Source organism: Ictidomys tridecemlineatus, chromosome 13 (genome assembly GCF_052094955.1).
Source record: "Ictidomys tridecemlineatus isolate mIctTri1 chromosome 13, mIctTri1.hap1, whole genome shotgun sequence".
Taxonomy (NCBI): Eukaryota; Metazoa; Chordata; class Mammalia; order Rodentia; family Sciuridae; genus Ictidomys; species Ictidomys tridecemlineatus.
Window position 1 is genome coordinate 814916 of NC_135489.1, and position 27833 is coordinate 842748.

A 27833-nucleotide genomic window follows, 5' to 3' on the forward strand; every position below is an offset into this window, starting at 1 on the left:
CACACTAAGGGGACCACTGTAGGAAATCACTGTGGTTTTGGGCAGTTTAGGATCCCATCATGGCTTAGCCTGTTCCAACTGTAACCACTTCTTACTCATTCAAAAATATGTATTTCTAGCTCAAATTACTCTGTTGACAAGTCACTCCAAAACCGAATTTCAAATACTGCCCTATCAACCCACTCCATGTGAGAGACAGTTGTTGGAACTGTAAGGGATGGTTTTGTCTCTCTGAAGAAATCCAATGAAACTCAGAAGAGCAATTTGATTCCCCTTCAGAGTGCTTGCACTTTCATTTAGACCAGCCTTCCTCAAAGTCCACAGTTTGCTGGTTCACTAGCCTGTGGAAGAACACTGGATGTAGTCTTCAGAAAATAATGTCTCTCAAACAGTACAATGGTCATCAGGAAACAAACATCACATGTTCCTCTCCACTCACCATACACCAAAATCAAAACCTTCCCTGGATACCTTCAGCCCATTTATAGCATGCTTTAAAGCCGTTTCTGAATTTTATTCTTATAAAACTAGCATTGAACACTTAGATTTCATTACACATACAAATTTACCTGATCAATTTCCCTCTTAGGGTTATTCCTTAATTTAAAAATTTTTAAAAACTTCAGGCCTAAAAACAAAACAAAACAAAAAACTTCCAACAAACCTCTACTAACGTGCCCTGTTGCAGAGTGCATAGCTCAGGATTCTCCAGCGAAGGCACAGTTCCACTGAGGTGCCACCCTCTTCTGGGAGCTGTGGTGTGAATGCACCACTCTAAACAAGGGAAGTTGCAGAGGGGCCAGCCAAGGGAAAAGTGCTCCCAGAGTTTCAGGCACTGTTGGCAGGCAGATTCTGGCTGGAGTTGGGGCCTGCCACTGAGGGAGCCCTTTACACCGAGTTAAAAGCCACTAAGAGGTCAAGCAAGGGTTCCACTCCAATCCTGTGAATACCAACAACATCCCTGCTAAAACCATGGAAAAACAGAAGGCTAAACATAGGAGAGAAGAAGAGGGAGAGAGATGAGGTGGAAGGAGAGGAGGTGAGGAGGAAGGCAGAGAGGGTGGCCACTGGGAGAATTTCTAGAGTACATGGTACTGGACAGCACAGGGTATATTATCTCACATAAACTAGTTAGTAAGTATTTACTGACTGGAGATGATAGGCTGGAAAACATTCCATTCTATAGCAAGTCTATAGATGACATCTATTGAACATCTGTCACTTGGCAAGTTCTTTTCTAAAAGCAACACACATTATCTTGTTTTCAATATGTGGACACTTTCTCCATTTATAGATGAGGAAATTAAGATGTAGAATTGTGATATGTCCCCAAGACCAAAGGGCAAGTCAGTGGCAAAATCCAGATTCTCACCCAGATAGTGAAACTCCAGTGCCAGAATTCTTAATTGTGATCATAAAATACAAGGTCACTTTAGTTACTATGCATCAAAATTCCATGCAAAGAGTTCAATGAGGTAAAAACAAAGGCTATATCAAGAAAAAAAGTGATAAAGTGAAGAAAAAAAGAGGAAGTAAGTTAAACTGAAGAATAAAGAGTTAAATTGAAAGGCAGTCTAACTTTTAAGATATAAATTAAACTTTACACTTAACATTAAATTTATCTTCAAATATCATAAATATAAAAGGTGAAAAGATTAGAGAAGCACTGGACTTATACAGGCACTAGAATATTCTATTTGCTCACTTGAGAAAAAAATTACACTTCCCTGAAAACATATATAAGTATGCATGTGATTCTGTAAATTATTAGTTGAACAATTCACTTTTAAATGTTAATTTTAACTATTGTAGAATTAGTGACTTTGGTATATTTGATACTCAAAGGTGCAATACTAATCTAAAGAAATCCCCATTATCACAATGAGAATTTATATTGCAGCCAGCCCCTCACAGAGCACACATAGAAGTGGAGGCCTCTGGGCACAGAAAAGCCAGACACAGGTGGTAAGGTTTTCCTAATCTTAGAAGGGCTATTTTTTTCAATGATATTTAGCTGGGGGGGTGGGGGGGAGAGGATCATATTTTGTCTTAAACATGTTTTTTTAAAAAAGGATTATTAATTTGTAACAAATTCCCAGCAAAGACAGCCTTTACTAATAGGTACAGTGTGAGGAATGAAGGCACATGAGGTTGTTGGTTCTACTTAAATATGCAGATTGCACTCCAAGCGAAAGTGAGTAAAGTCACCTTGAAGAAGAACTTGTCATTAGCCATACCTGGAGCACATGTGCATTTTCTGAGAGAGCAACTACTGAGAACTCATACTGACTTTTTGTTTTGATTTACTTATACATGCTGATTGCTTGAGTACCAGTTTTAGGAATGTAATCAAGTATTCTTTTAAAATTGAAATTTGGTTTTCAATATGCATATTCTGCAGTAGAAATAGATTAAATTGCTTTAACAATATCACATTAAGTTAAATGCTATAAAAATATTAGTAAAGTTTGCTTTTTAAAAGAAAACTAAATTATCAACATAAAGAACACAATTTGTAAAATAAACTGTAAGAAGAGAAATTGAGAACCCACCAATAACTGTCAAGTTACTGACAAATTATAGATCTAACAATGCAAATTCAAGACACACATAAAACTCCAATTAGGCAAGAAAAGTTGTATTTGGAAATTTTTTTTTAAATGAGAATGGTATTTTATAAACACAGATAAACAGATCCCATATCACCAGAATCTGTTTCATGCCACATACTATTGTCATGTGAATGAGTTATTCAGGACTATACCGACTTTCTTCCTGAAAGGAAAAGCAAGGTCATTAAAGCATTTGCTCCTTAATCTAGCCTACCTTATTTTTTGGATTGGATGTGTTCATTACACTTCGAGTCTCTTTTCCAGTATAAATGACAACACCTATTACAGTACCTGCAAAAACATGAAAGTGGTCCTTATAGAGATATGTGAAGGAAAGCAAAGAGATAACAGTTCTCATTAACTGTCTTGATGGGAAAATACATTACTCTATTTGACTTTATATACATTTATTCTTCAGTCAATTTCATTTGGCCAATTCAAGAAAACCTAATCTCAACCTCTTAAATGGACTTGGAAAAAGTCAAATGATTTGTTAAACAATACAAATTCACCTACATATAACTGTAGAAAACGCACTACCATTTCTTTGCCTGACAATAGAAAGAGGGATTCATTGCTGACAATCTGTTGAGAGGTAGTGCTCTTAACTGACAGCTGGGTGGCTGGACTTGCCAACCAAAGGGGACCAGGAAATCAGCTTCTCTGAGTGAGAGTGCCTCTGCTGTACACCAAGACCAGCAGAAGCATCTGCTGGCACCTCTGATGCATGCAACCAAAACAACAGAAATATTATCAAAACTGTTAACTTCTTATTTAGGAGCTATTAATCTCTTTTATTCATATCTTTAAAAGTCTGGTTTTCTAATTTTACATGTAAAGAAGGTATGCTAATTGTTAAACCTAAGAGAAAAGAGTAACAAAATACCCTTGTAACAACCCGTAGATTACAAAGTCTCAAGGCACCCAGCTCTGGACTGTCTAAATTATACACCACGGAATCTCTTTTTTAGAATTACGTCTATGCAAAATCTGTATTTCTAATTTTTGTCCTTAAGTTTTTTAAATTTTGAAGGTGAAAAACAGAATGATAGTAAGGTAATTTGTATAACACTAAAACTAACAAACATTATAAAATTAACTATAATAATTACACAAAACCCCTTGAATGTCACATTAATCAAACACATGAAATTCAGTGAACTCTCAGGACCCAAGAAGCAGACATAGCATGAGTTTCTTCTTTGGGTCAATGGACCATTGGTCACAACCTGTGACTCACAACTGCCCCTCTAGCAGGCCCAGGAAGATGAAGATGTTAACCAGGTGTCCGCAGCAGCAGTGTGTTCAACTGTGCCTCGCTGGGAAGGAAGTGGTGCTTCCATCTGTCAAATTCCTGAAGGCACAGCTGGCCCACAATTTCCATGTGAGCTCAACTACCTGCACAAGAACATTTCTATATCTCCACCCCTATAAACTTCCTAGATAAGACTACTACACCTGAAATTCAGAAAAATGCTAAATTCATAATGATGTAATAGTGTTGAAAGCTTAAAAGAAACATATGGTTGCATCATAGGATTCTTTAAATGTTAAAATAAGGTAAAATACTACAGATGACCTGATCAATATTTTCTTCCTATTTTGCCATTTTGACTTAACCAAAATGTAAAAGTGCCACTGATGCAAAATTACATAACAAGGAAAATGGCATAATAATTATTATTATTATTGTTTTTTAAACAACAGCAGAATGAAAAAGCCTCAAAAGAACCTAGAAAACTTGTGCTAAAAGCCAAGACAGACTATGAACAACATGGATTCTAGGCTGCCACTATAATTTACAGTACTAAAGTTAAACGTAACAAATGACAAGACTAACAAAAAACACAGCACACATCAACAAGCCTTTAATATAATTAGTGTGTCATATTTATACATAATTTATTTACATCTGCTAATGGTTCTTATATGTATTTTCCTATTTGATTCTTCCTAAAAACTCACTGTAATTAACTTAAAATGCATTGTTTTTCCTGAGTCTCATGCTTTTCAATTACTGAAATGAGTACAGGAATACACGGGATATTTTCTGTTCTCTTATGGAACTGGTACAGGCAAAAAGACCTAGTAAGCACTGTATAAAGAAATACAGGAAGCCGGGCGTGGTGGCACAGGCCTGTAATCCCAGTGGCTCGGGAGGCTGAGGCAGGAGGATCGAGAGTTCGAAGCTAGCTCAGCAATAGCGAGGTGCTAAGCAACTCAGTGAGAACCCGTCTCTAAATAAAATTCAAAAAAGGCCTGAGGATGTGGCTCAGAGGTCGGGTTCAATCCCCAGTACCCATCCCCTAAAAAAAAAAAAAAAAAAAAAAAGAAATAAAAAAAATTTAAAAAAGAAAGAAAGAAATACTGAAAAGGGAGGGGACAGGCTACCAATTTTGAAAATGAGACATGTGAAAGCAACAAAACCTGACATGTACCTTGTACCATATCAGATAATAGAAAACCAAATGTGACAAGTACAGAATGTTTTAAAACTTTCCAGTTTTAAAATACATATATATGTGTGTATACATACATATATATGTGTGTGTATGTGTGTATACATATATATATGTGTGTGTATATATATATACACACACACACACACACACACACACATACACACACACTCATATATATGTTTAAATGGGAGAATTTCAAAACTTTATATTTTAAGTATAAAATTAAGTACCTCTCCTCCTGGATCCAACTTGGGAATCTTCTATTCAGAAAGACAGATTTGGAAATGTGTTTATATACTAAAACCACAACCACAAAGAAATTGCTAATAGGAAGGTACCATGTCACAAAGTCACTAGAGGTGGTGGTGATGTAATATTGGTAAGTAATCAAAATGTAGCTCAGTCTGTACCAAGGAAATGTTTTAGAAGATTTATAAGCACTTAATTTTGAAAGGCAGGGGTTAATTTCCCTGATCCATATTGACAAATCTCATACTGACTAGTTACTGAAAAGTCAGTGTAAGAAGATCCAGGTGCTGGCTGTACCCAACAGGGTCACAAGCATGACATGTCTACCACTGATTGAGTAGCCCTACCCTGTGTGATGTCATCTGTTAGTATGACTTTAAACTTCAGTGCCATCCCCCTGTCACTCAAGGGGACAGTTGGTGACATATTAGCTATTGCATGAGCCTCTTATATCATGCTATTGAGGAAATTTCACACAAAACCCTACGAAGTTCTAATTAACAGAACAGTTATACTTTAAGCAAATAACTTTCCTAATGCAAATTAAGAAAAATAAATGCTAACAAGGCCAACGTTAGGGGGAAAAGATATTCTTTTTTATATTTTATAGATATTTAACACGTATGACCACAAAACAATGCAGCAAGTCAAACTGACTATTCTCCTAAATATTTTAAAAGATCAACCTACTACAATATTTTCAGTTGCTTTTGACCACTGAGAAAATATTAAGTTCAATTTACTTATTCTCAACCAATCCTCACAAACCCAAAAATAACTCAAAGATGATTCATGGATAATTTATACACACACTATATATATATATATATATAGTGTGTGTATAAATATATATATATACATATATATATATATTTATACATATATATATATATACACACACACATACACACACATGTGTATATATGCAAAACATAAAACCTAGACCATTTTAACAAAAAGGATTGGTGGTTGAAATTACTGGATCAAAAAGAGAGTAGAATGCTTACTTATTTATTACAAAATTAACTCAGACCAAAAATGAAACATGTGTTTTTTCTGTGTATGAAAGGCATCCAGAGAATACCGTCAACCAAAGTATGATACGTGCAGACTGGCTAGATACTATAGAAACAAGCTTTCGGAGGGCTGGGTTGTGGCTCAAGCAGTAAATTGCTGGCCTGGCATGCGCAGGGCACTGGGTTTGATCCTCAGCACGATATGAAAATAAAATAAAGATGTTGTGTCCACTGAAAACTGAAAACTAAATATTAAAAAAAATCTATCTTTAACAAAAAAAAAAAAAAAGAAAGAAAGAAAGAAAAGAAAAAAAAAGAAAAGAAAAGAAACAAGCTGTCAGGACCACCAACATCAGCCAGGAACTGACTCTGATTGACAGATGCTGTCTAGTGCCAATCTTCACAAATGCCAGGGTCCACAATGCATCTTAGTATGGAGCCTTCACATATTAGGCCAGACAGGGAAGCAAACAGGTAAGGAGGTAAGGACACCATGTGTCATATACTGACTGAGTGCTAGGTGCACAGTGACCTGAGGAGACAATGAACTGAGCATCACAACCTCAACAAGACCAACCAAAGTAGGAAGGTAGGACACAGAGTAACAAAGAGGACCTGCTCTCAGGTCTCATGTCCTCAGAGCCAGAAGTACAGATAGGGTCACAGGACATCTGCACCAGATTCAGGTTCCACAAAGCTGGGGACATACAGAGGACACATGACACACAACCCCAAGGGTGGACTCCACATGGCCAGAGGCATAGAGAGGGACACATAAGAACTGCACCAAGGACAGAGTCCACAAGCCATGGACATCACAAGGATAGCAGTAAGCTTTGGACAGAACTCTGGTGTCCACCTCTATGGTCCACACAAAGTGCTCCAGGAGACCATTCTAGCAGAAGCAGCTCCCACCCATGTGCCCAGGACCTGCACTGCAACCTATTTTCCTGGCTATTTCTGGTGTTCTCGGCTTCACCCACCTGCTTGACCTCCTTGGCCATTTTTTGTTCCCATCCCCATAGATCTATGGGGTTGGCCCTTCAGGCAACTTTCATCCTCTTAATGACCTTTGGGCCAGAGTTCATTTTGAAAATCTCGTTGAGACTGCTACTTTCATAAAACACAATAAGAATGAATTACCAGAACAAATTAACAACCAAATTAAAGAACACATATGTGCCAATATTTCCAACATCAGTAAACTACATCCAGCTTCTATAACAGTTTCCAAATACTTATTCTCATTTTCCACAATGAGTAAACTGGACAGCCCCCTCAGTACATATTCAATGTGCTACTGCAGAGGACTAAACTCCTGGAGGGGCCTGACAGGAGGGGCATGCAGAGGATTAAATTTCTGGAGGGGCTGTCTGTACATACTCAAGGCCCTGTTCCAGAGGACTGATTCCTAGAAGAGTCTGTGCACATTTGTGCCTGGTTTAAGGGCTCAACTCCCGGACAGTCCTGTTGCGGAATACCGATCTCTGGTTCTGGAAGGCACTGCAGCGACTCCTCTGTGAACAGATTCTTGTGTGCACATCATAATAAGCTCTGGATAACCTATATATTTTTTGGAAGGACAGGGTTCTCTGAATCAATCAGGGCAACTGAACATGGCAGCTCAGGAAGTTCTCTGTCTTCCTTTGGTCATCTGCTGTCCTGTGGGTTTGTGTTTGAGTCCCTGTTCCTATGCACTCAGACTCCATGACAGAGAAAGAACGGCCAAGTTTGCTTTACTTTAGAGCAACTTTAGGGTGTGGTTCAGAGGTAGAGGGGTTGTCTAGCATCCACAAAGCCCTGGGTGCCACCCCTAGTATCATACACACAAAAAAGAGTCACCTTGCATTCAATGGAGATATAACATGTAAAATTGAAAAGAATTCTAAACTTATGATCAACTACAAAGAAGACAAGAACCATGAGGTTATTCCTGGACATCTCGAGTCTTTCCAAATGTTCTCAGGACACGGTAATCTGGTAAAGGACAGACTTGGGTAGTTGTTCACACAACAGACTTTTAAATAAAGGTTTACTCGTGCATTTTAAATATGTCCAAACACAAAATAACATTAAAGAGAGGTTCGTTAACCTTCTTCAGTGGACATTTAAAAATACTCTCTGTGAGGATCAAGTGCCCTGGCAAGCTAAATGCTACATGGCAAAGAATAAGAAAGAGTCTCTGTTGCCAAAGTAAACAAGTAGCAACTATCATTCACCAACATTATCCAGCCTTAAGGTCACAAAAGAAAATCTCTTTTCAGGAAATTATATGGGATGTCTTAGAAGCCTTTAGCTCAGATGCTTCTGTTTCTTTGAGGAGAATGGTCACAAATCAATACTACATGGCATTAATGACAAAACTCTAACACATGCTTAAAAAAGAAACAGAACAAAAGATTAAATGAAATCGATTTTATAAAGAAAACCTTAGTATCTCAATGACACATAATTTAAAACAATAAATAATATCGTGTTAAATACAGAATAAATCAGAATTTCTGATCATATAAGCCATGACCTGTCTTTCAGGTATTTTGCTATGAAATATTAATGTTGAGCTCTGGGGCTGATGGCTTTCCTGGAAGGCATACCTGGACTTCAGTGCTGCAGCAGGTCCTGCCTGGCTCTGGCCTGACCGTAACAACGAGGCTACAGAGTAGTCCAGGAGGAGGCTGGCAATAACACCACCTCCTTGCCCTGCCCCTGGCTGTCAGCAACATACACCAGCAAGGACAGCAGAAAGGTGGCAGGCAAGACAGCAGGGCTTCCCTGGCTTCCACATGCCCTCTAATGGGGCCTGCAAACACCCTTCCTGTGGTGCCAGAGGCAGTGCTATCCTGTGTGTCCCTGAGGTCTTCTGACTGAGTGCCACCCTTACCTCTCTCTCTTTGCATCCTGAAAAACTAAAGTAAGATATGAGATTAAAAAAAATCAAATACCTCAAAGAGTTGACACCTACTAGAATTCACATATTCGCCCTCAAACTTGTTTTAAAAACATGAAACATCAGTATAAAAGTGAATCCTCTTTCATATTCTGTCCCTAGAAGGTGAACCTGTGCACTCCTGAAGGAGCCTACTATACACAATGGCATACAGCAAGGCCCCCATGTGAATATCGCACTTCTAAAATTACAATTGGCTCTAAGGCATACTGAGGAGCATATTAGGAAATACATGTCAGAACCCAAGAAACTGACCACCTGTTCTTCCAGGAAGAGTGCACCTCCATGTTGCTTTTGGCTTTACTATCCCCAGTGCCATGGGTGACGAAGTACACAGACCTTGCCACAAACATACTTCAGGCAATTCTGAGAAAGCTGTTTGGAGTCCTCATCCTGGGAGAATTCACACTGAAGGAGAACTTCTTTCTCACCTGAGGCAACAATGGTGCTTGCCCACAACGTGTTTTCTATGCTGAGACTTTCATGAATGGGAGGGTCACTGTCTTCCTGTTCAGGGACAGAAAAACAAAACAGGAAAATTGGCCATGTTCTTTTTATTATTCATACTTTAGATAATCTATAGTGTTAGAAACGTGCCCACAACCTGGATCCAACAGAATAACAGTGTTAAAGGAACCTCAAAATGTAAGTTGTAAAAAGCGAAGTTGAAAGACCTATCTTGAGTCAACTGTTTTTAATATTTAGCTTTAATATAAACAACTTTAAATGTTCATAAAAGTACTATATATACTGTGATACCGTTTAAGAGTAGGCTAAAATCACATCTTCAAATGTGTTTTAGCAACATTCCTGGACTAAGAATTGCTTCCCTGCAAAGGTGGAAACATTAGCATGAACATGATCACAGATGAACTCAGTCATGTTTCCCCACCTTTCTGCAAGGACAAGGAGTAGGCAGGTATAAACGTGAATATATGCCTGGGGGGGGGGCACTCCCGCAAATACCACAATACACCCATGAGAAAAGTTTTTTCTCTTAAATTCCTTTTTAAAAATGTTGTTATTATATGGGATATTTTTCCTTTTTTTTAAATACTTTTTTGTGTTGGTGCATTATACTGTACATAATGATGTACATCATTATATATTATGATAGTACATATTTTTCATGAAACAAAATTCAAATATGTTGTATGTTGCTAATAATGTATATAGCTATCAAACACGCTCATACATCAATATCATAAAAGCTATATATTCAGTCTAATTTTATCATCATATTCTTAATGTTAATATTCAGACATAATACTTAGAACTTAAAATATGAAAACCTTCCTCTTAACCTGAGGTTATATAGTGTGCGTGACACACACACACACACACACACATAAAATCTCAAGATATATTTGATATCAAGATATATTTTAATATAATAAGGAAACCAAATACGGGAAGAAAAGAAACATTTTCTAGGACCTGGATCCCAACAATGTGCTTGCGCTGGGAATTACCTAGATCAGGAACCAACAGCCAGAGTGCCTGGGTTAGCAGCTAGCTGTGAAGAGTGAAGCTGTAGCCTTTCAGCTAGATACTCATGGATCAGCCACAGACCAGTTTGCTGTGGGTGAATACCAAGATGGGCAGACATGGCATGTGCAAAACACAGAGAATGCAATCTCCTATGTGTGGGATTGAGCTAGGTGTGGAAAGCAGAGCCCTGCAAATGCACTGATGAAGGGCTGTCTTCAACACATACCTACTCTTGCATGTGACCAGTCTCTGCCTCATTAGCTACACGTACTTTTAATTTTGCAGTCTCCAGAACTATGTATTTCAATTAAAGTTTTATGCTTACAAAAAGCTACTGATAAACTATTCAGTGGCACTGATGGGCAAAATACTTCATGTAAATGTATCTTAAGTGGGAAAATGAAGGTTAACATAATGCCATTAAAAATATTACAAAAATACTTGAAAAGTGAAAGAATATTTGTATTTATGTTTGGATGACAAAGTTATAAAAAATTTTACACTGTAACCACTTTACTTTTGTATAATACTTTTATATAATCTTGTAGCAATGGAGATATATTTACAAATTTGTTTATTTATCTTATGAAATTGAGCTCTTTGCATAGTACCTCACATACCATCATTAGCCTTTAAAAGGCATAAGAATATTCAAGTACTCTGCTTCATATTTTCCAAAATGTTGTTCATTCTTCCATGCACAATGCCAGGCAGGGAGTTGTCACTTATTCCCATGTTTAAGTAGCTCTTCAGATAGATTCAAAAATTGCCTAATTAAAAAATAAGTAATCCAGGAAACTAAGTTTTCCATTGACTTTTATTCTTTTGAAGAATAGCTACAACAAAAAATCATTTAGAAAAGAAAAGCAAGTAGCCTCAATAGATTAGCTTCTTTTATACTTGAATGTATGTCTGAATTGAAATGACCAGGTTCTAAACCATTTACACAGATACAGTTCTGATAAACGCTGCTGAAGAAAGCGAAATCTACATATCCTCACTTCTATTTCCTAAATACAATTGACACTGCATACCCTTTGATTCTACAAACAAGAGTACAGCTGTTCCAGGAGGCCCAGCAAACAGAGTGCATAATTGGCAAGAAGAGGCCAAGTGCTGATTTGCACACTTATCATTTAAAGTATGAAACAAACAAAATTTTCTCTAAATGTATTCTGAGTTGCCTGCACTGCATCATAGCAATTTACATGTCTGTTTATCACCTAGGACTATAAACTAAGTCACTATAGGGTTGAGCTCTACTTTCTGCCCACAGAACAGGTACTCAGATTTATCCAATGTATCAGTAAATGAAAGACAGACTCTCAAAACTGTTTTGCCAATACCCACAGGCGTTGAGTGCCCACACATGCATGGCAGCACACAGGGGCCAGTGCGTGCCCCTAAGCTGCGCTGCCCTACTGTGGTCTTTAGTGTCCCCTTTGGTCCATGCCACCTGTAGCTGTCATCTTCAATGTAGCAACCTAGCTCAAAGTAGACCTCAAAACTCTAATGCTTCCCTTAATAATAAAATTTAAAAATTATTCACACATGCTCACCATTTATCTTCCCCTTATGTTGATCTCCAAGAGCAAGAAGGGCCTTAAAATGTACAAAAAATGTATAACGCTTTCTGAACTGCAAATAAATGACACTATACAATGTAGATTTAGAAAGTAAGTCAATTCTTCCATTGCCTTTTGGTAACCATTTCACTGTGTGAAAGGTTCTGTCCATTCTAACGTGTGGTAGGCTGAAGAATGCGTTTTGTATCTTTGTGCTTCTTTCCAAGTCTAACAGCAGTGACAGGCTTTAAACATTAACACATTTGTCGAACAGAGAAAATCATTTTAAAAGGCAGTTCCTTACCCACATTCTATAATGAAAATAAAAATGGGGAAGATGGGAAAAAATTTATTCCAAATAACTTTCATTTTTGTTTTTTTTCTTCTTCAGATTATATAGATTGAAAAGATGAAACCTGCTTTGTGGAAAGAATACAAACCGTTTCCATTTCAAGCTGTTTTCTCAATGGTGTAGCTTATTTAACAAACAACAGAAATGTGCTTTTTAGAGAATATTTTTATTTGAAAACATAAAGCAAAGTTAAGTGTGTTATGATTTGCAGAAAATGCATTGTAAGAAAAACTAGAAAGGAGGTAAGGAATATGAGAACTGTTGCACTTCAAAATCAATTAGCTTGAGCTCCAGATTCCAAGAGAATGCCTATGTTTGAACAATTCATGAAATTAGGCATCAGGAACAATGATGTGATCGCTTGCTTTCACCACGTCAAACATCTCCCAGTCTGCCTCTGTACTGCTGGGAGAAAGGCAGGCAGTGTATGTCTGTGAGATTCTGTACAGGTCACAGATGCATACTGTGTCCCTGCTACAGAGGCCTTGAGTTAATCTGTTCAAATTCAAATTTAAGTATTTAAGCAGGATCCCTCCTCCCTGCAAGAGGTGTAATTTTTTCTTAATAATGTAAAAATGAAAAATAAACAAATATCACAAAATGTTCACTTTATTGAATTTTGCTAATTAAATTGAATTCCATTTCTAGCTACAAAACTAGTTATTTAATATTTTCTTTATTCCTATTTGAAAAAAGTACATAAAATATTTTTCATCTTAATCTGAAACTCTAGATCAATACATTTTAAAGAAAAAAATTAGAAACGTCAAATGAGGGCAATGAAAAGCCACTTATTATATTCATCAAGAATTATAATAACCCATACAAGATATATGTGTCTTTAACCAACTTAGAGTCCTGAAGTAAGTTTCTCTCATTTTAGAACAAGGATAGCCTTCCACAAGTCTAAGTCTACCCTCATGTCAACAGTGTGCACCACCGGCAGGCCTTGTCTCGGTTCTCACATGGGGCCATTCCCACCTGTCTTCTGATATGGGCAGACTCCTGCCTATCTTGGTTTTTAAAACATTTTTTTAGTTGTAGATGGACATAATACCTTTTTTTCACTTATTTATTTTTATATGGTGCTGAGGATTGAACCCAGTGCTTCAGACGTGTAAGGCAAATGCTCTACCACTTAGCTACAATCCCAGTCCCCTGTCTCAGTTTTGATGTGGATGATTCTCACCTCTGTAGAAAACCTCAGACACATAAATTACTAAAATGGGAAAATGCAACAATTGCTTGCTATGCTCCTGATGTGAAACTCAGGTTGCTAAGGATCAGTCCACTGGGCCCACAACCTCCCTAATAGGGTACGTATGTATACAAGTGATCAAGACGTTAAAGGTCTTGCTATCGCCATGTGATGTTAATTAACCCTTCCTATATGACAAGGCATGATAAAACCTAGGTATAATATAGAACTGTAAAGATGAGTTAGGGAATCTGTGGGCTAGGGAAGACAGCAGAGGGCCACCCACAGGAAGCTCCCTCCTGCACAAATTCTGCAGCCAGATACAAGGCTCTTATGTTGTGGCCACCTTGAGTGGGATGAGAGTACCAGCCTGAGGAAAGGGTATAGGCACAGATCTCTTCAAGAGCTAGGCCTGCTCCACCTCCCTTCCCACCCAATGAGGCATTTTTACTTTGTGTGTACCTCCTAGCAGACCTCCTCTAGACTGGCTGGCGTGCAGGAAAAGGGAAAGAACAAACATTTTTGGAGTGCCCACATATATGCTGATTATCCTTCCTTCCTAAGATCTGGGAAATAAGATTGAGAAGGTTGTGCTTAGTCAGGGTTAGACGTCTAGTAAGTGGAAAAGTCAAAACTCAAATTCAGAGTGAAGAATCAGGTAGATCAAGAGGACCTTAGAGAACATGAAGCCAACCAATGCACATTCTGCAAAGAGGAGGGTCATTTGGCCTGATTTCATGGACCTACAAATCTTCCTAACTTCCTACATAAATCATCTGTTTTCACTGACAGAGTTACTGTCCTCATGGTTTTCAGACTGGCCTGAATCATTTTTGTACTGTTTACAAAAAAGTAATGCTTTGCTATCTTGTTTTTGAGTCTTAGCATGATCTCTACGGTCTACTTTATGTTTTGAATATTTGCTTTAAAATGGACATATTTCTTTTTCTTCCTCTTTTCCATACACTCCCTAATCTCAGGGAAACAGGATTACCTTTCTTCCCTATCCTAGACAGAGTTTCTGACCTTCAGCACACACCCACCATAGTACCGGAGTAATTAAAACTTTGGGAATGGCACCAAACGATATAAAAAATAACTATCTCCCAGATTAAAAGCCTTTGAGTCACCTTTAAAAGTCCCCAGTTCCCCTTGATGGGCAGAATCACAGCCTCCAGAACAGGAGTCCCTCTGTGTTTCTCCTTTGCTAGTAAAGCAATAATTTTTTTATTTTCTAAAAAAACAAAAACAAATAACAACAACAGGCACATCCAGCTTGGATGATGTCACTTTTGCACTAGCTACCCCTCACACCACCCCTTAGGCCCCAACAGTAGGGATCCACCTGTCTTGCTGCTAACCAAGAAATAAGTTCCCAGTAAATGTATTCTTGGGAATAAAGGATTTGCCTGCCTCTTTCTTTGATCTCATAGAACCATCCTCACACAACAGGACTGAATTTTCCAGAACACATGGGGATGATCCATTAAAATGCAAACATTTTAATAATATATGTCAGTAAGGTAAAGTGTTTTCCTAATAATGTTTAAATATTCTATATTTTTCATAAAGTACATCCATATAATCTATGGATAAGGAGGAAGGACCCTATTCTTGTAGATCTTTATATTTTCCCTATTACTTCTATCCACTTGGGAGTATAGTTACTCCTCAATATTTACGGGGACTCAGTTCCAGGACCTTCTGTAGATTCCAAAATCAGTGGATGTTCAAGAACCCTCATATAAAATAGCATAGCATTTGCATATAATATGTACATCCTTCCATATTCTGTAAATCATCTCTAGATCACTGATTAAACTCAATTAAATGTAAATGCTATGTAAATAGTAATTATACTAAATTGTTATACTAAATTGTTTAGTAGGTAAGGACAAGAAAATAAAAGTCTGTACAAGTACAGTACAGATGAAGTTGTCTTCACAAAATAACTTTTTACCTCAGCTCCTTGAATCAAAGGATACAGAACCACAGATACAGAAGAATGACTACACTACATCTTTGTCCAATCTGATAATCTCTAACTTCCCAATGGAGAGCATAATTTAATTACTGAGGTAATTATCTTGTGCTTTATTTCTTACCTATTGTACTTGATATTTGGTACCTTTTATTCATATTTACTTTTTAGTTTTAGGTGGACAGAATATCTTTATTTTTATGTGGTAACAGATGATTGAACCCAGTGCCTCATGCCTGCTAGGCAAGCATTCTACCACTGAGCCCCCAACCACAGGCTAATGTTTGATACCTTTTACCAATCGTTTTCTTTTTGGGGGGAGAAGGGTGTGTTAACCAGCAACTCATCTCTGCATGGAGCTCAACCTACTCCAGGCAGATAGTAAGAACATGCCACAGAGATGCCCAATCCAAGGGCATCTATGCACCTTTCTCACAACACTGGCTGAGGGCCACTCCTGGCATGTTAGCTTCCCTTTCTAAGCAATGGTACTGAGTGCACACTGAGTCACAAAGGGTGTCCCTAGCACCAGCACATGGCTTGTAGAGGATGCTATCACCATTTAAGACAACAGTAAAGATTACTATAGGAATATGACTATGTAACCAACCCTCAACAATTTAGTACTGGTATAATGCCACTGTGAAACCAACAAGGCCTACACATTTTGTGGTTATTTTCTGGTAAGCTCACTGCTTAAATATCATTCTTTAAATGGTAAATTACATTATCCTTGTAAGTTACTTCATCTGGATTTTTCAAAATTATTTGCATAGCACAGTCTGCAATGTCTTTTATGTGGGATTTGGGGGGGGTTTGGCTTGTACTTTTTTTTTAGTTACACATGACAGGAGACTCTATTTTGATATATTTATACAAGGATGAAATATATCTTATTCTAATTAGGATCCCAGTCTTGTGGATGTTCATGATGTTGGGATTCACTATGGTATCTTCATATATGTAAACAGAAAGTTATGTACTTGTTTTAACTTTCTTTTCAATGATTATTTTATCCACTTCTGTCTGAGGTTAATTTGCTCTCTCGATTTTCTTTTTCTTGGCTGAATAGCTTTTTGTTTGGCTGTATCATCTTAAAAATGACACTTGAGTTCATTTTTATCCTCCATCCTGCCCCCAAACCTCCGAAGCATTTTATGGATCAGCATCCTTAAATCAGAGAAATCATTCAGCATTTGGATTTTTTGGGGATTGGCTAATTTCACTTAGCATTATATTCTTCAGCTCCATCCATTTACCTGCAAATGCCATGATTTTATTCTCTTTTATTGCTGAGCAATATTCCATTGTGTTATATATTATCACATTTTCTTTATCCATTCATCTACTGAAGGGCGCCTAGGTTGGTTCCACAGTTTAGCTATTGTCAACTGTGCTGCTATAAACATTGATGTGGCTGTGTCCCAACTCTAGCTAGGGCAAAGGGGAAAAGGGGAGAGAAGGGAAAGGAGTGGGTATAGGGGTAGGAAAGATGGTGGAATGTGATGGTCATCATTACCCTAAGTACATGTATGAAGACACAAAGGATGTGACTCTACTTTGTGTACAACCAGAGATATGAAAAATTGTTCTATGTGTGATATGAATTGTAATGCATTCTGATGTCATATATAGCAAAATAAAATTTAAAAAAGATTAAATATACGTCATAAAAAGCTTCAAAAACGCTACCTGATACTGTTCTATTGTATGCCTGTATGAATATATAACAATGGATCCCACTATTATGTATAATTATAATGCACCAATAAAAATACGGGGGAAAAAATGACATCTGGATCAATTTTCTGGTTGTATTATTTCATGACATCACCTCAACATGCACTTCTGTAGGTGCGTCCTTCGACCTGCTATTTCTGATCCCTTCATGGTGATAAAGTATTTCCATTTATTTACTTACATTATTTTATTCTTCTCTCTCCCCCTAAACATATTATTCTACTTTAACTATATCCAAAATATTCAGATTCTGATATGCAGTGTTCCCTAAACCAATATTGTTTCGAAATTCTCCAATTTTAGTTTATATTTCTCCTTCCATCCTCAAACTAATGGCCTATGATATTTAAACTTCGGGATGGAAGGACCATTTAACCCCTGGGTTTTGTTACTGCTTTTATTGCATATGACCAAGAATGCAGTTTGTAACATTTTTACATTATGGAGCTAAGGTTTTCTTTGCCAAGAATATATGATCAAGTTTCTGTAACACTTTGTACATTGTTAAAAATAAATCACTAGGGAATAGAGTTCAATAAAAGTAACAAAAGGATTTATTATATTGCTTACCCATATTATCTTTTATACATTTTGTCACCTGACTACTGAATCAAATGGGAACTCAGGCATAAAGCCTATTATGCCCTCTATCATTTTCATAGTATCCATCTTTCCTTATTCCAGCTTGATTCTATTCTGCTGAACACCAAAATGGCAACTCCTGCTTCCTCTTTATTTGTATTTACTTAGTATATTTTCACATAATTTTTTGCATTAGCCTTTCTGATCCAATTAATTTTAGGTAAGAAAAAAAAAAGACTATGAACTCATCAACTGTTCCTTAATGTTTAAAGAAAAAAATTTTTTAGATGTTGATGGACCTTTATTTTATTTATTTGTTTTTATGTGATGCTAAGGATCAAATCCAGTGCTTCACACATGCTGAACAAGTGCTCTGCCACTGAGCTACAACCCTAGCACTGTTTAAAAATTTTTTGGTAATTTTTTCTAAGGTTTTTACTCTTCAGCCATTACCTTTTGGCCAGTGCTACAGTAATCCATCCTGGTCCTTCCACCCACACCTATCTTCTTATGACTGAACAGTTTCAGGGAAGTCTCTCTCTGACTCAGCCCTTCACTAATGAAGCAACCAGGGAGCTAACCTCACTTTCACCTGTATTTAATATTCTCAGACAAAAACCTCCCCTGTGTTCTCCATCTCATCTAATGTTCGCGTGAAGCAAAGGGGTTCCTGAGCAATCCTCCCTCCCCCAATGCTATTGGTCTTTCTTCACACATCTGTTTATTTCTGAATGGTGCTTTATACATATACATGAAGGTGGAATTCATGGTGGTATAGTTACACAAGTGCATAGTGCAGTTTTCTTAAACTCACTCCATATTTGTTCCTGCTCCTGCCCTCCCCCTTCCTTGATCTCCTCCTTTTACTCAATGGAAACTCCCTGTATGACATCTGATCTACCAAACCATTTTTTCCTTGTATTCTGCTATAACATCAGCATGAGAGAAAACATTTGACCCTTGATTTTCTGAGTCTGGCTTATTTCACTTAGCATAATGTTCTCAAGTTCCATCCTTTTACTGACAAATGCCATATTTTCATTCTTCTTTACGACTAAGTAAAATTCCATTGCATATACATACCATATTTTTAAAATCCATTTATCTACTGATGGGAATCTGGCCTGATTACACAATTTGGTTATTGTGGATTGTTCTGCTATAAACACTGATGTAGCTCTAGCACTATATTATGCTGATTTTAGGCATTTTGAATAAACACTAAGGTAGGAGAATTGAGTTACATATGGTGGTTCCATTCCTAGTTTTATAGGAGTCTCCATCCTGCTTTCCTGAATGATTGTCCTAATTTGAAGTTCCACTAACACACTATAAGCATACCTTTTCCCCTACATCCTCACCAGCATTATTATTTGTGTTCTTGATAACTGCCTTTCTGACTGGAGTGAGATGAACTCTTAGTGTAATTTTGATTTACTTTTCCCTTTTTACTAGACATGTTGAACATTTTCTCATATATTGAGAAATATCTATTTAGTTCTTTTGTCCATATATTAATTGAGGTATTTGATTTTGTGGTGTTAAGTTTTTTGAGTTGTTTATATATTCTGGATATTAATTCCCTGTGTCAGAGAAGTAGCTGGCAAAGATTTTCTCCCTTCTGCAGGCTTTTAATTTTATGCCATCCTACTTATTGATTCTTGGTTTTATTTCTTGAGCTTTAGGGTCTTGTTAAGGAAATCAGTGCTTGCATTAATATGATGGTGTGCTGACTGTATGGTTTCTTCTAGCAGTTGCAAGGTTTCCGGTCTAATTCTTAAAATGTTACATTTACTTTGATTTCATTTTCCTACAAGGTGAGAGAAAAGAATATAGTTTCATTCTTTTATGAATATGCAGTTTTCCCATCACCATTGTTTTAAAAGGCTATCTTTCTGCAGCAAATTTTTGTACCTTTGTCACGTATCTCATGACTGTAAGAATGTGTGTTTGTCTTTGTGTCTTTTATTTTGTCCCACTAGTCTTCAGTGATGCCAATACCGTACCTTTTTTTTTTTTTTTTTAATTACGATAGCTCTGCAGTATCATTTTAAGTCAAGTATTCTGCTGCCTCCTGCATCATTCTTTTTTCTCAAGACTGCTCTGGCTAGTATGGGTGTCAAACTTCCAAATGAATCTTAGGACTGTTTTCCCCCCCCCCATCTGTGAAGAATATTGGTATTTTGAAGGGGACTACATTGAATCTGTATATTGCTTTTGATAGTACAGACATTTTGACAGTATTAACTCTACCTATCCAAGAACATGGGATGTTTTTCCATGTTCTTAGGTCTTCTTCAATTTTTTTATTCAATGTCATATTGTTTTCATTGTAGAGATACTTTATCTCCTTGGTTACATTTATTCCCGAGTATTTTATTTATTGGTTATTTTTAATGGAATGGTTTTCCTGATTTCTTTCTCACCAGAAATCACTTTTGAAAGAAAAGCTATTAATTTATGAAACTTATATTCTGCTACTCTGCTGAATTCATCATCTTATGGTAGAGCTTTTTGGTCTTTTGAAACAAGATCATGCCATCATCAAATAAAGATAATTTGACTTCTTTTTCTACTTGAATCCCATTAATTTCCTTCGCTTTCCTGATTGCACTGGCTACAGTTTCAAGAACTGTATTGAATAGGAGTGGTGAGAGTGGACAGCCTTGCCTTGTTCCCAATTTTGAAGGATACCTTTTGTTTATCTCTGTTCGGTATGATAGCTTCAGGTTTGTCACATACAGACTTTATAATGTTGAGGTAGTTTCTCCAACATTTTTACCATGAATGAATACTGAATTTGATCAAAGGCCTTTTCTGAACTGAGATGATCATATGATTCTTGTCCTTAATTCTATGTATGAGGTGAATTACATTTATTGATTCACGAATGTTGACACAACCTTGCATCCAGGAGATGAAACACACTTAACCATGGTATATTATCTTCCTAATGTGTTTTGTAACATAGTTTGCTAATATTTTATAAAGTATTTTTGCTTCGATATTGATCAGGGATATTGGTCTATAGTTTTCTTTCCTTAATGTGCCTTTCTCTGGTTTTGGTATCAAGGTTATACTGGCTTCACAGATATGGTCCAGGGCTTTCCTTTGTTGGAGAGCTTTTAATTGCTGTTTCAATTTCATTATTTGATAGGTTCAATCCAGGCAGGTCATAGGTGTCTAGAAAATCTGTCAGAGTCTTCCAGATTTTTCAGTTTATTGTAGTGTGTTCTTTCAAAATAGTTTCTAATGATTCTCTGGATATCAAAAAGTGCTTGGTGGTATCTCCTTTTTCATTTCTAATTTTGCTTATTTGAGTTGTCTCTTTTTGTTATACTAGGTAAGAGTTTATTCATTTTAAATCTTTTCAAAGAAGCAACTCTTTGTTGCATTGATCCTGTGCATTTTTATAGTTATTAATTTCATTAACATTGACTCTGATCTTAATAATTTCCTGCCTTCGTTGCAGGAATAATTTCACATTCATGGCAATGTATATAAACTACCTCTATCAGTCCTGGAGGGCAGATGCCCTGACTGCATCTTCTCAACAGACTGGATGGGCTATTGAGTTCCCTTAGTTACCTGCTTCACTGATGATCAGTCTTCCCACTTGTTAAATCTGGAATCAAGGAACTGCTGGGAAGTGCACCCTTCCTCTAATCTACCATCTTCCTCCACATTTTCCATTCCTAAGTTTTCTGTTTGTCTTCTGTGGGGTTTCTCTGGTGGTATTGGGGACAGAGCTCAGGATCTTACACACGGGAGGCAACCACTCTACCACTGAGCTGCATCTCCTGGGTTTTTTAAATTGTATGTTTAGATAGACTGAGGTACCCATGCTGGTCTCGTACTAGCAATCCTCCTGCCTTGGCCTCGCAAATCGTTTGGATTGTAAGCATGCGTCATCCTCTCTATAATTCTGGAGCTTTGTTAATTCTCAACTTACAGTACTCTTTCCTGTCCACAATTGTTTGGTTAGCAGCTTTTAGATGAGATTCACTGCCCTGTCAAGAGTTCTTCTGCTTTGAGGATCTTCCTTTGCTGGATTTTGGAGGATTTTTATTAACCAAAAATTTTTGAATTCCACTCTATCTTGAACTTTAATTGGTACGTTGGACCTTCATTGATAATGAGTCTGGCTTTCTTCACCCATCTATAACAGGGGATGTACTCCAGTTAGAGATAAAACCTGCTCTCATCAAGCAAGCCTTCTGTCCCACTTCAGTGAATCACAGGGCCATGTTTTAGGATTATGTGGGGCAGACTCTAAGTGCCATTATCCTGTTTCCAAAAGGCCAATTTCATGTTTTTCTTCTTCACCATGCATCTTAGAGGCACCAGGACTTTATGGGTAGCCTTTTTGCACCCCAGATTTTCCAAATTGTACCTTATGAGTTGCACTTTTTCCAAAAGTGCCCTCATCTTCAGGCAGTGGCAATCACCAAATCCATACGCAGGGGCATCGTGCCATACAGAAATCCTGCCTCTTCTGGAATCAGAAGCTCAATGATGACAGTGTTCTGGAACAATCTCCCTCCTTTGTAACATCTTGGCTCTGGAGCAGACACGCTATTTTTTGTTATACTCCATGACACATGCAAGAAGCTGAAGCATGTGGTATTTTATATAATATTTTATGCAGCTCACATGAGTTGCAGGTGCAGAAGACTCTGTCATAGGAGTTGGCCTCTGGTACTGGATGGCTCCACTATCTTATGGACACAGAAAGTTTTAAAGGAATCTTTTAAAGCTGCCTAGTGTTACCATTTCTCTTCTAAGCTGAAGATCTTTCCGGTGGAGCTCACCAACTTTCCACCCAGGCTTCCCACAAATGGTACACTCTCCCCACTTCTGAACTGTCTGCTCTTGCTGTCAGCCCTTGAAGTACTTTCACAAGGCCTAAAACATATATCCAGCTTTTCAGAAGTCATAAACAATACAAACCAGCATGAAGAGGAGGACAAGCAAAGCAAAGGAGGACAGTGCACCATGCTCCCAGTTCTTAACTGTAGGGACACTCATCTCTTCTGATTTGTTGCTTTCGAGCATCTTTCTCATATGCTTAATTTTCTTTTAAAAGTGTGTGCTTTCTTTTCTTTTTTTTTTTTTTGTTTGGTTTTTAAAGAGAGAGAGAGAGAGCGAGAGAGAGATGACAGAGAGAGAGAATTTTAATAGTTTTCGGCGGACACAACATCTTTGTTTGTATGTGGTGCTGAGGATGGAACCCAGGCTGCACGCATGCCAGGCGAGCGCGCTACCGCTTGAGCCACATCCCCAGCCCTAAAAGCGTGTGCTTTCTTCACAGTAAGTATTTTCGTACAAGTCCAAAAAGATCTCCGCGTACTTCAGAACTGGTGCTCTGATCCTGTTGACCTGGACAAGCTTGTTCCCTGTGTCCATGTTCCAAGAGCATCTTGTGCAGACCTATCTACAAAAGGCACAACGGGCAGCTGCAGAGCAATGCTCATCCCCAGTCTCTGACAGCATCACGGTGTCCTCATTTTGCATCCACACAGCTGTTCATCAACTGTCACATACTAAGAGCTCCTTAAGTGCTTCTGAAATGATGATGATTACTTGCTGAGCCTCGTCATGTCTGATCAAGACTGAAAGAAAGGTGACTGAGCCAATAAAAATCTTTTATACGCTGTGAAAATCAGTAACCCTAAGTCCTTCAAACCCCAGCAGTCAGGGGAAAGAGGACTTAAAGATTTACCAACACTGTATTTTGGAATAAAATAAAAGTTGAATAAAATACTCTTATGCATGTAAAGAAAGACACATCTGCATACACACATATCCACACATACATATGTACTTATCTGAAAAACAGAAATCTAGATATTATGTGGCTACCATAATTAACTCAAAGAGTTAAATCATACCATCTTACTGACTCATATTTTAAAGAAGGATGTTATCTACACTAAATATGCTAAAAATATTAGAAAACTGTACTGAACATATCCCATAGACATGTAAATGACATGGGAACATCTAAGAACCTGACAATTCTCCAAACTTTCCCTCTCTAGTTCACAGCTTTCATGTGAATTTACTCTTCATCGAATTACTCTCTCAAAAGGAAGATCTACTACCTTTAAATTATACAAACAGTATTTGTAATGAACAAAAGATTCAACTTACCCTGGTAAAGGTTCCTTCAAAACTATGAATATCCAGTTGGGGCTTCTGAGCATAAACGTAAGCCCTGATAGAAAAAAGGTCCTGGAATACAGAACATGTGTATTAATTTCAATGTTATAATTAAATAAAATGACATGGAAAATTTTCATTTGCTAATTAAAATCTTCTTTATGCTCTGTGTTACAAGTGATTCTTAGATCCTGTTTGCCAGCACTCTGAATTAGGATGGAAGGTAACAACAAAGCAGTGCTAAAGCTCAACAGAAACGGTCACTTCTCTTCCCTCCGAGAAATGCGCAGTGTGAATCAGAACCACCTGGGAGAAGCTGGGAAAGCACACATTGCCTGGGGCTGTTCACAGGATTTCAATCTCAAGGTAGAGCCTGAAGGCACAATGGTACCCCACAATCCCAACTCATCCTTGGCTCACTGTCCCTGAAGGACAGGCCTGACAGCATGGAAGCCCTTTTGCCCAGGGAACACGAGCTGGGAAATCAAGAAGAAGGACAGATTCACAGTCAGTCCTAGACATGGAAAAGTATGGACTTCAGACCCCTCTCTGATGCACAATTTTGGAACCAGCACCAATGCCCAGGGCTCATTCTCTAAGGGATAACATCTGAACTTACGCTGCTTGTGGTCAGTCTATGCCCCTGCTGTGGAGGACAACTGCACAAAAAAATCTGTTCCCACCCAGAGCTGTACATCAGGCAGGCACACAACCTCGAAACCTTGGGAGGGTCCCATTCTTTCCTGGGACTTGAGACGCCTCCCCAGGGGTAATTCCATGCTGTGTAGTGTGCTCTCTCTGTTCCAACAGCTGCAGCTCACAGCAGATGTCTAAGAACCTGAGTCCACTCCCCTCACCTGTTACTGCATGCACACCTTAGAAAGGCAGGAAATGCCGAGAGTGCTGGTGCCCAGACAAATCATCTTTTCTAGGCCTCTCCCCAACAGATGATTAGGACAAAAGATGGTATTACACAGTCATTCTCAAAATGATTGAAAATTAATAATTCTTCTTGAGAAACTGTTAAGCATGATATGTCTTTATGGTTAGGCTGTATAAAAAAAATGTTTTCCTTTTTCTAAAAAAGACTGTGTCCCTCTTGAATACAATCCCAGGTAAAAGGTCTGGGGAAGCATAGGAGACGTTAAAGTCAAGACGGTCAAATGAAATACCACAACTTTGTCTTTTTTGTTTTTTAGTATTTAACTTTTTAGTTGTAGGTGGACACAATACCTTTATTTTATTTGTATGTGGTGCTGAAGATTGAACCCAGTACCTCACGCATGCTAGGTGAGCACTCTTCCTCTGAGCCACAACCCAAACCCTATATGACAACTTTGTGACAATAAAACTCCAACACCTAGGAATGTAGAGGTAGGGAGAGGACGAGGGGCTGGAAGGACCTTAGATCTCAAAACTGTCTGGAAGCTTCCCCTCTTGCTGCCTTGGCAAGCTTCTGCAAGTGGGTAAGCTCCAATGGGCCACAGAGCCTACAGTCCTACGTGATAGTATAGAACTCCTCAGATGAGTTCTGTGGCAGGTAGACCAGCTTTGTTTAACTGGCCACAGGGAGCAGCATCTTGAGGAAACTGAGTACACTGCCAGTGGGGTGGGTGTTGTGTGGGAGACTTCACATAGCCTCCTGAGGGGCTTGGTCCTCAGAAGGTCCTGCATGCAAGGTGTGTTCAGGGAAAAAGGGTTCAAGAGAAAGGCTCTCCACCCCTGAACTGTTCTGCAAGCAATCTGACTTCCTTCTGGTATTCCAGACTCATGGTGTGTGCCTCTGTGTCTGGCCCTTGATAAGGGGCTGAGCGATGAGTCTCTGTAGCTCCCCAATAGGCGGCACTGCACACGCTGGTCACATGAACTCGTGAATGGGTCGAATGCCTGCTTTCCTCTGGACTCTCAACATGTACCTTGTTGGATGTACTCAGTACCCCTGCAATACCTCACAGCCATGTGGGGGATAACTCTACCTGGTTTCTGAGAGTCCTAACGAATCATCAGAGCTAGGAGTGGTTTTGATGATCCCTGATACAAAGAACTTGCCATTTTTATAAATTTGATTTCCTTTCTGAGTATGAGTAAAAAAACAGAGTTTGGAGAATAGGGTGACCAAAGCATCTGAAAAGTAAGGGTAAACTAAAGTCTGGGAGAAATAAGCACCTCATAGAGGGGCCTGAAAATCTGTTTATAATCTTAGTCTGACCCCTAAACAAATCATGCAAAGTCCAAGTTCCAAGTAGCCCAGCTAAGGAAAAGAAGTGAACAAGGGCCTCAGTCAAGCTAACCACAGTTAAACCTAACAAAACTCCAACACTCTTCAGAAGAACCCTATAGGATCCTGTGTCTCTATAATGTATCATTACTAAAGCTGAAGTTACAATTCAAATTTCCAGACACATAAAGAAGCAAAACCATAAAACTCAGCCAAAGAAAGAAAGCAATGGGTGAAGACCAGTCCTGAACACACTGAGCATGAAAACCAAGAGATGAGAATTCTAAAGTAGCTTTCTAACACTTCAGACTCGTAAAATATGCTCCTAAAGAAAAATCACTGCGGAGAAAGAAAGGAAAAGAAAAACTACCTGAAGAAACAATGACCTAGAATATTCCAAGTCTGCTGACTGCCCAAAATGTAGATTCAAGATAAAAAATAAATTTAAACTATCAAATTACTACAAAGACAAAGACATATGGGGAGTGAAATCCTAAAACACCTAGAAAAAAATCGACAAAATACCACTGACTTTTTACTACAAATAATCAAGGCAGAAGACAACAAAACTACTTAAAGTACGAATATGGGGAGAGGTCAATCCAGAATTCAAAGTCAGCAAAAGACCCTTGAAGAACATAGAAGAAATAAAGACATTTTCAAAGGACTTAAATGAGAACTAATTTCAGTGGCTACCACCAGCTATATATACACTGATAGAAGTTCTTCATCCTGAGGGGAGATGACATCAGGAAATGACAACTGTCCATACAAACATCAAAAGAAAAATTCCATTTTTTCACCTAATTTCTTAAAAATATTCAATTAAAAAGCTAAAGTGGAAAAAGCAGTGAAAGAAGACATGAGAGACCAAAGTTGGCTCAGGCTTCAGGGCCCAATGGGGAGGAGGGCAAGGAGAGGATTGATCAAGAAAGGAAAGATGGGAATTATTGATTAGTCAAGGTCTCTGAAAAGCATGCCAGACATGATCAGCACAAAGCTTTGGAAGATTCACCTTTAGACAGGAACAGGAATCATCCTTCGTTATCAGAATAGGCAAAGGAGGAAGAGAGGCAACAGGCTTTACTGGCCAAGCACTGCAGAAACTTCTGCTTGATGGAACCCTTTTCTGCACAGGCAAGACCATGTGTTGAATGACAGTGAGATGAAAAATGAAGAGGAGCCAAGTTTGAGAATGCTGTCACTGACAGGAGAAACCACAGTTACCTAGGACACATGCAGAGAGGTAAAGGTCTCT

The 27833-nt window shown here is 38.1% G+C and overlaps 1 protein-coding gene across 2 annotated transcripts in view; it reads right to left on the reverse strand.

Moving 5' to 3' along the window:
- The window catches only part of Atp9b (ATPase phospholipid transporting 9B), a 254916-nt gene that overhangs the window by 118763 nt on the left and 108320 nt on the right, over positions 1-27833 (reverse strand). For both annotated transcript variants that reach the window (XM_078029853.1, XM_078029852.1), the window contains exons 9-11: positions 24349-24429; positions 9718-9793; positions 2827-2903 (exon numbers count right to left, since the gene is read on the reverse strand). In XM_078029853.1, the coding sequence (XP_077885979.1) occupies positions 2827-2903; positions 9718-9793; positions 24349-24429 (234 nt within the window). The remainder of the gene's footprint in view (positions 1-2826; positions 2904-9717; positions 9794-24348; positions 24430-27833) is intronic.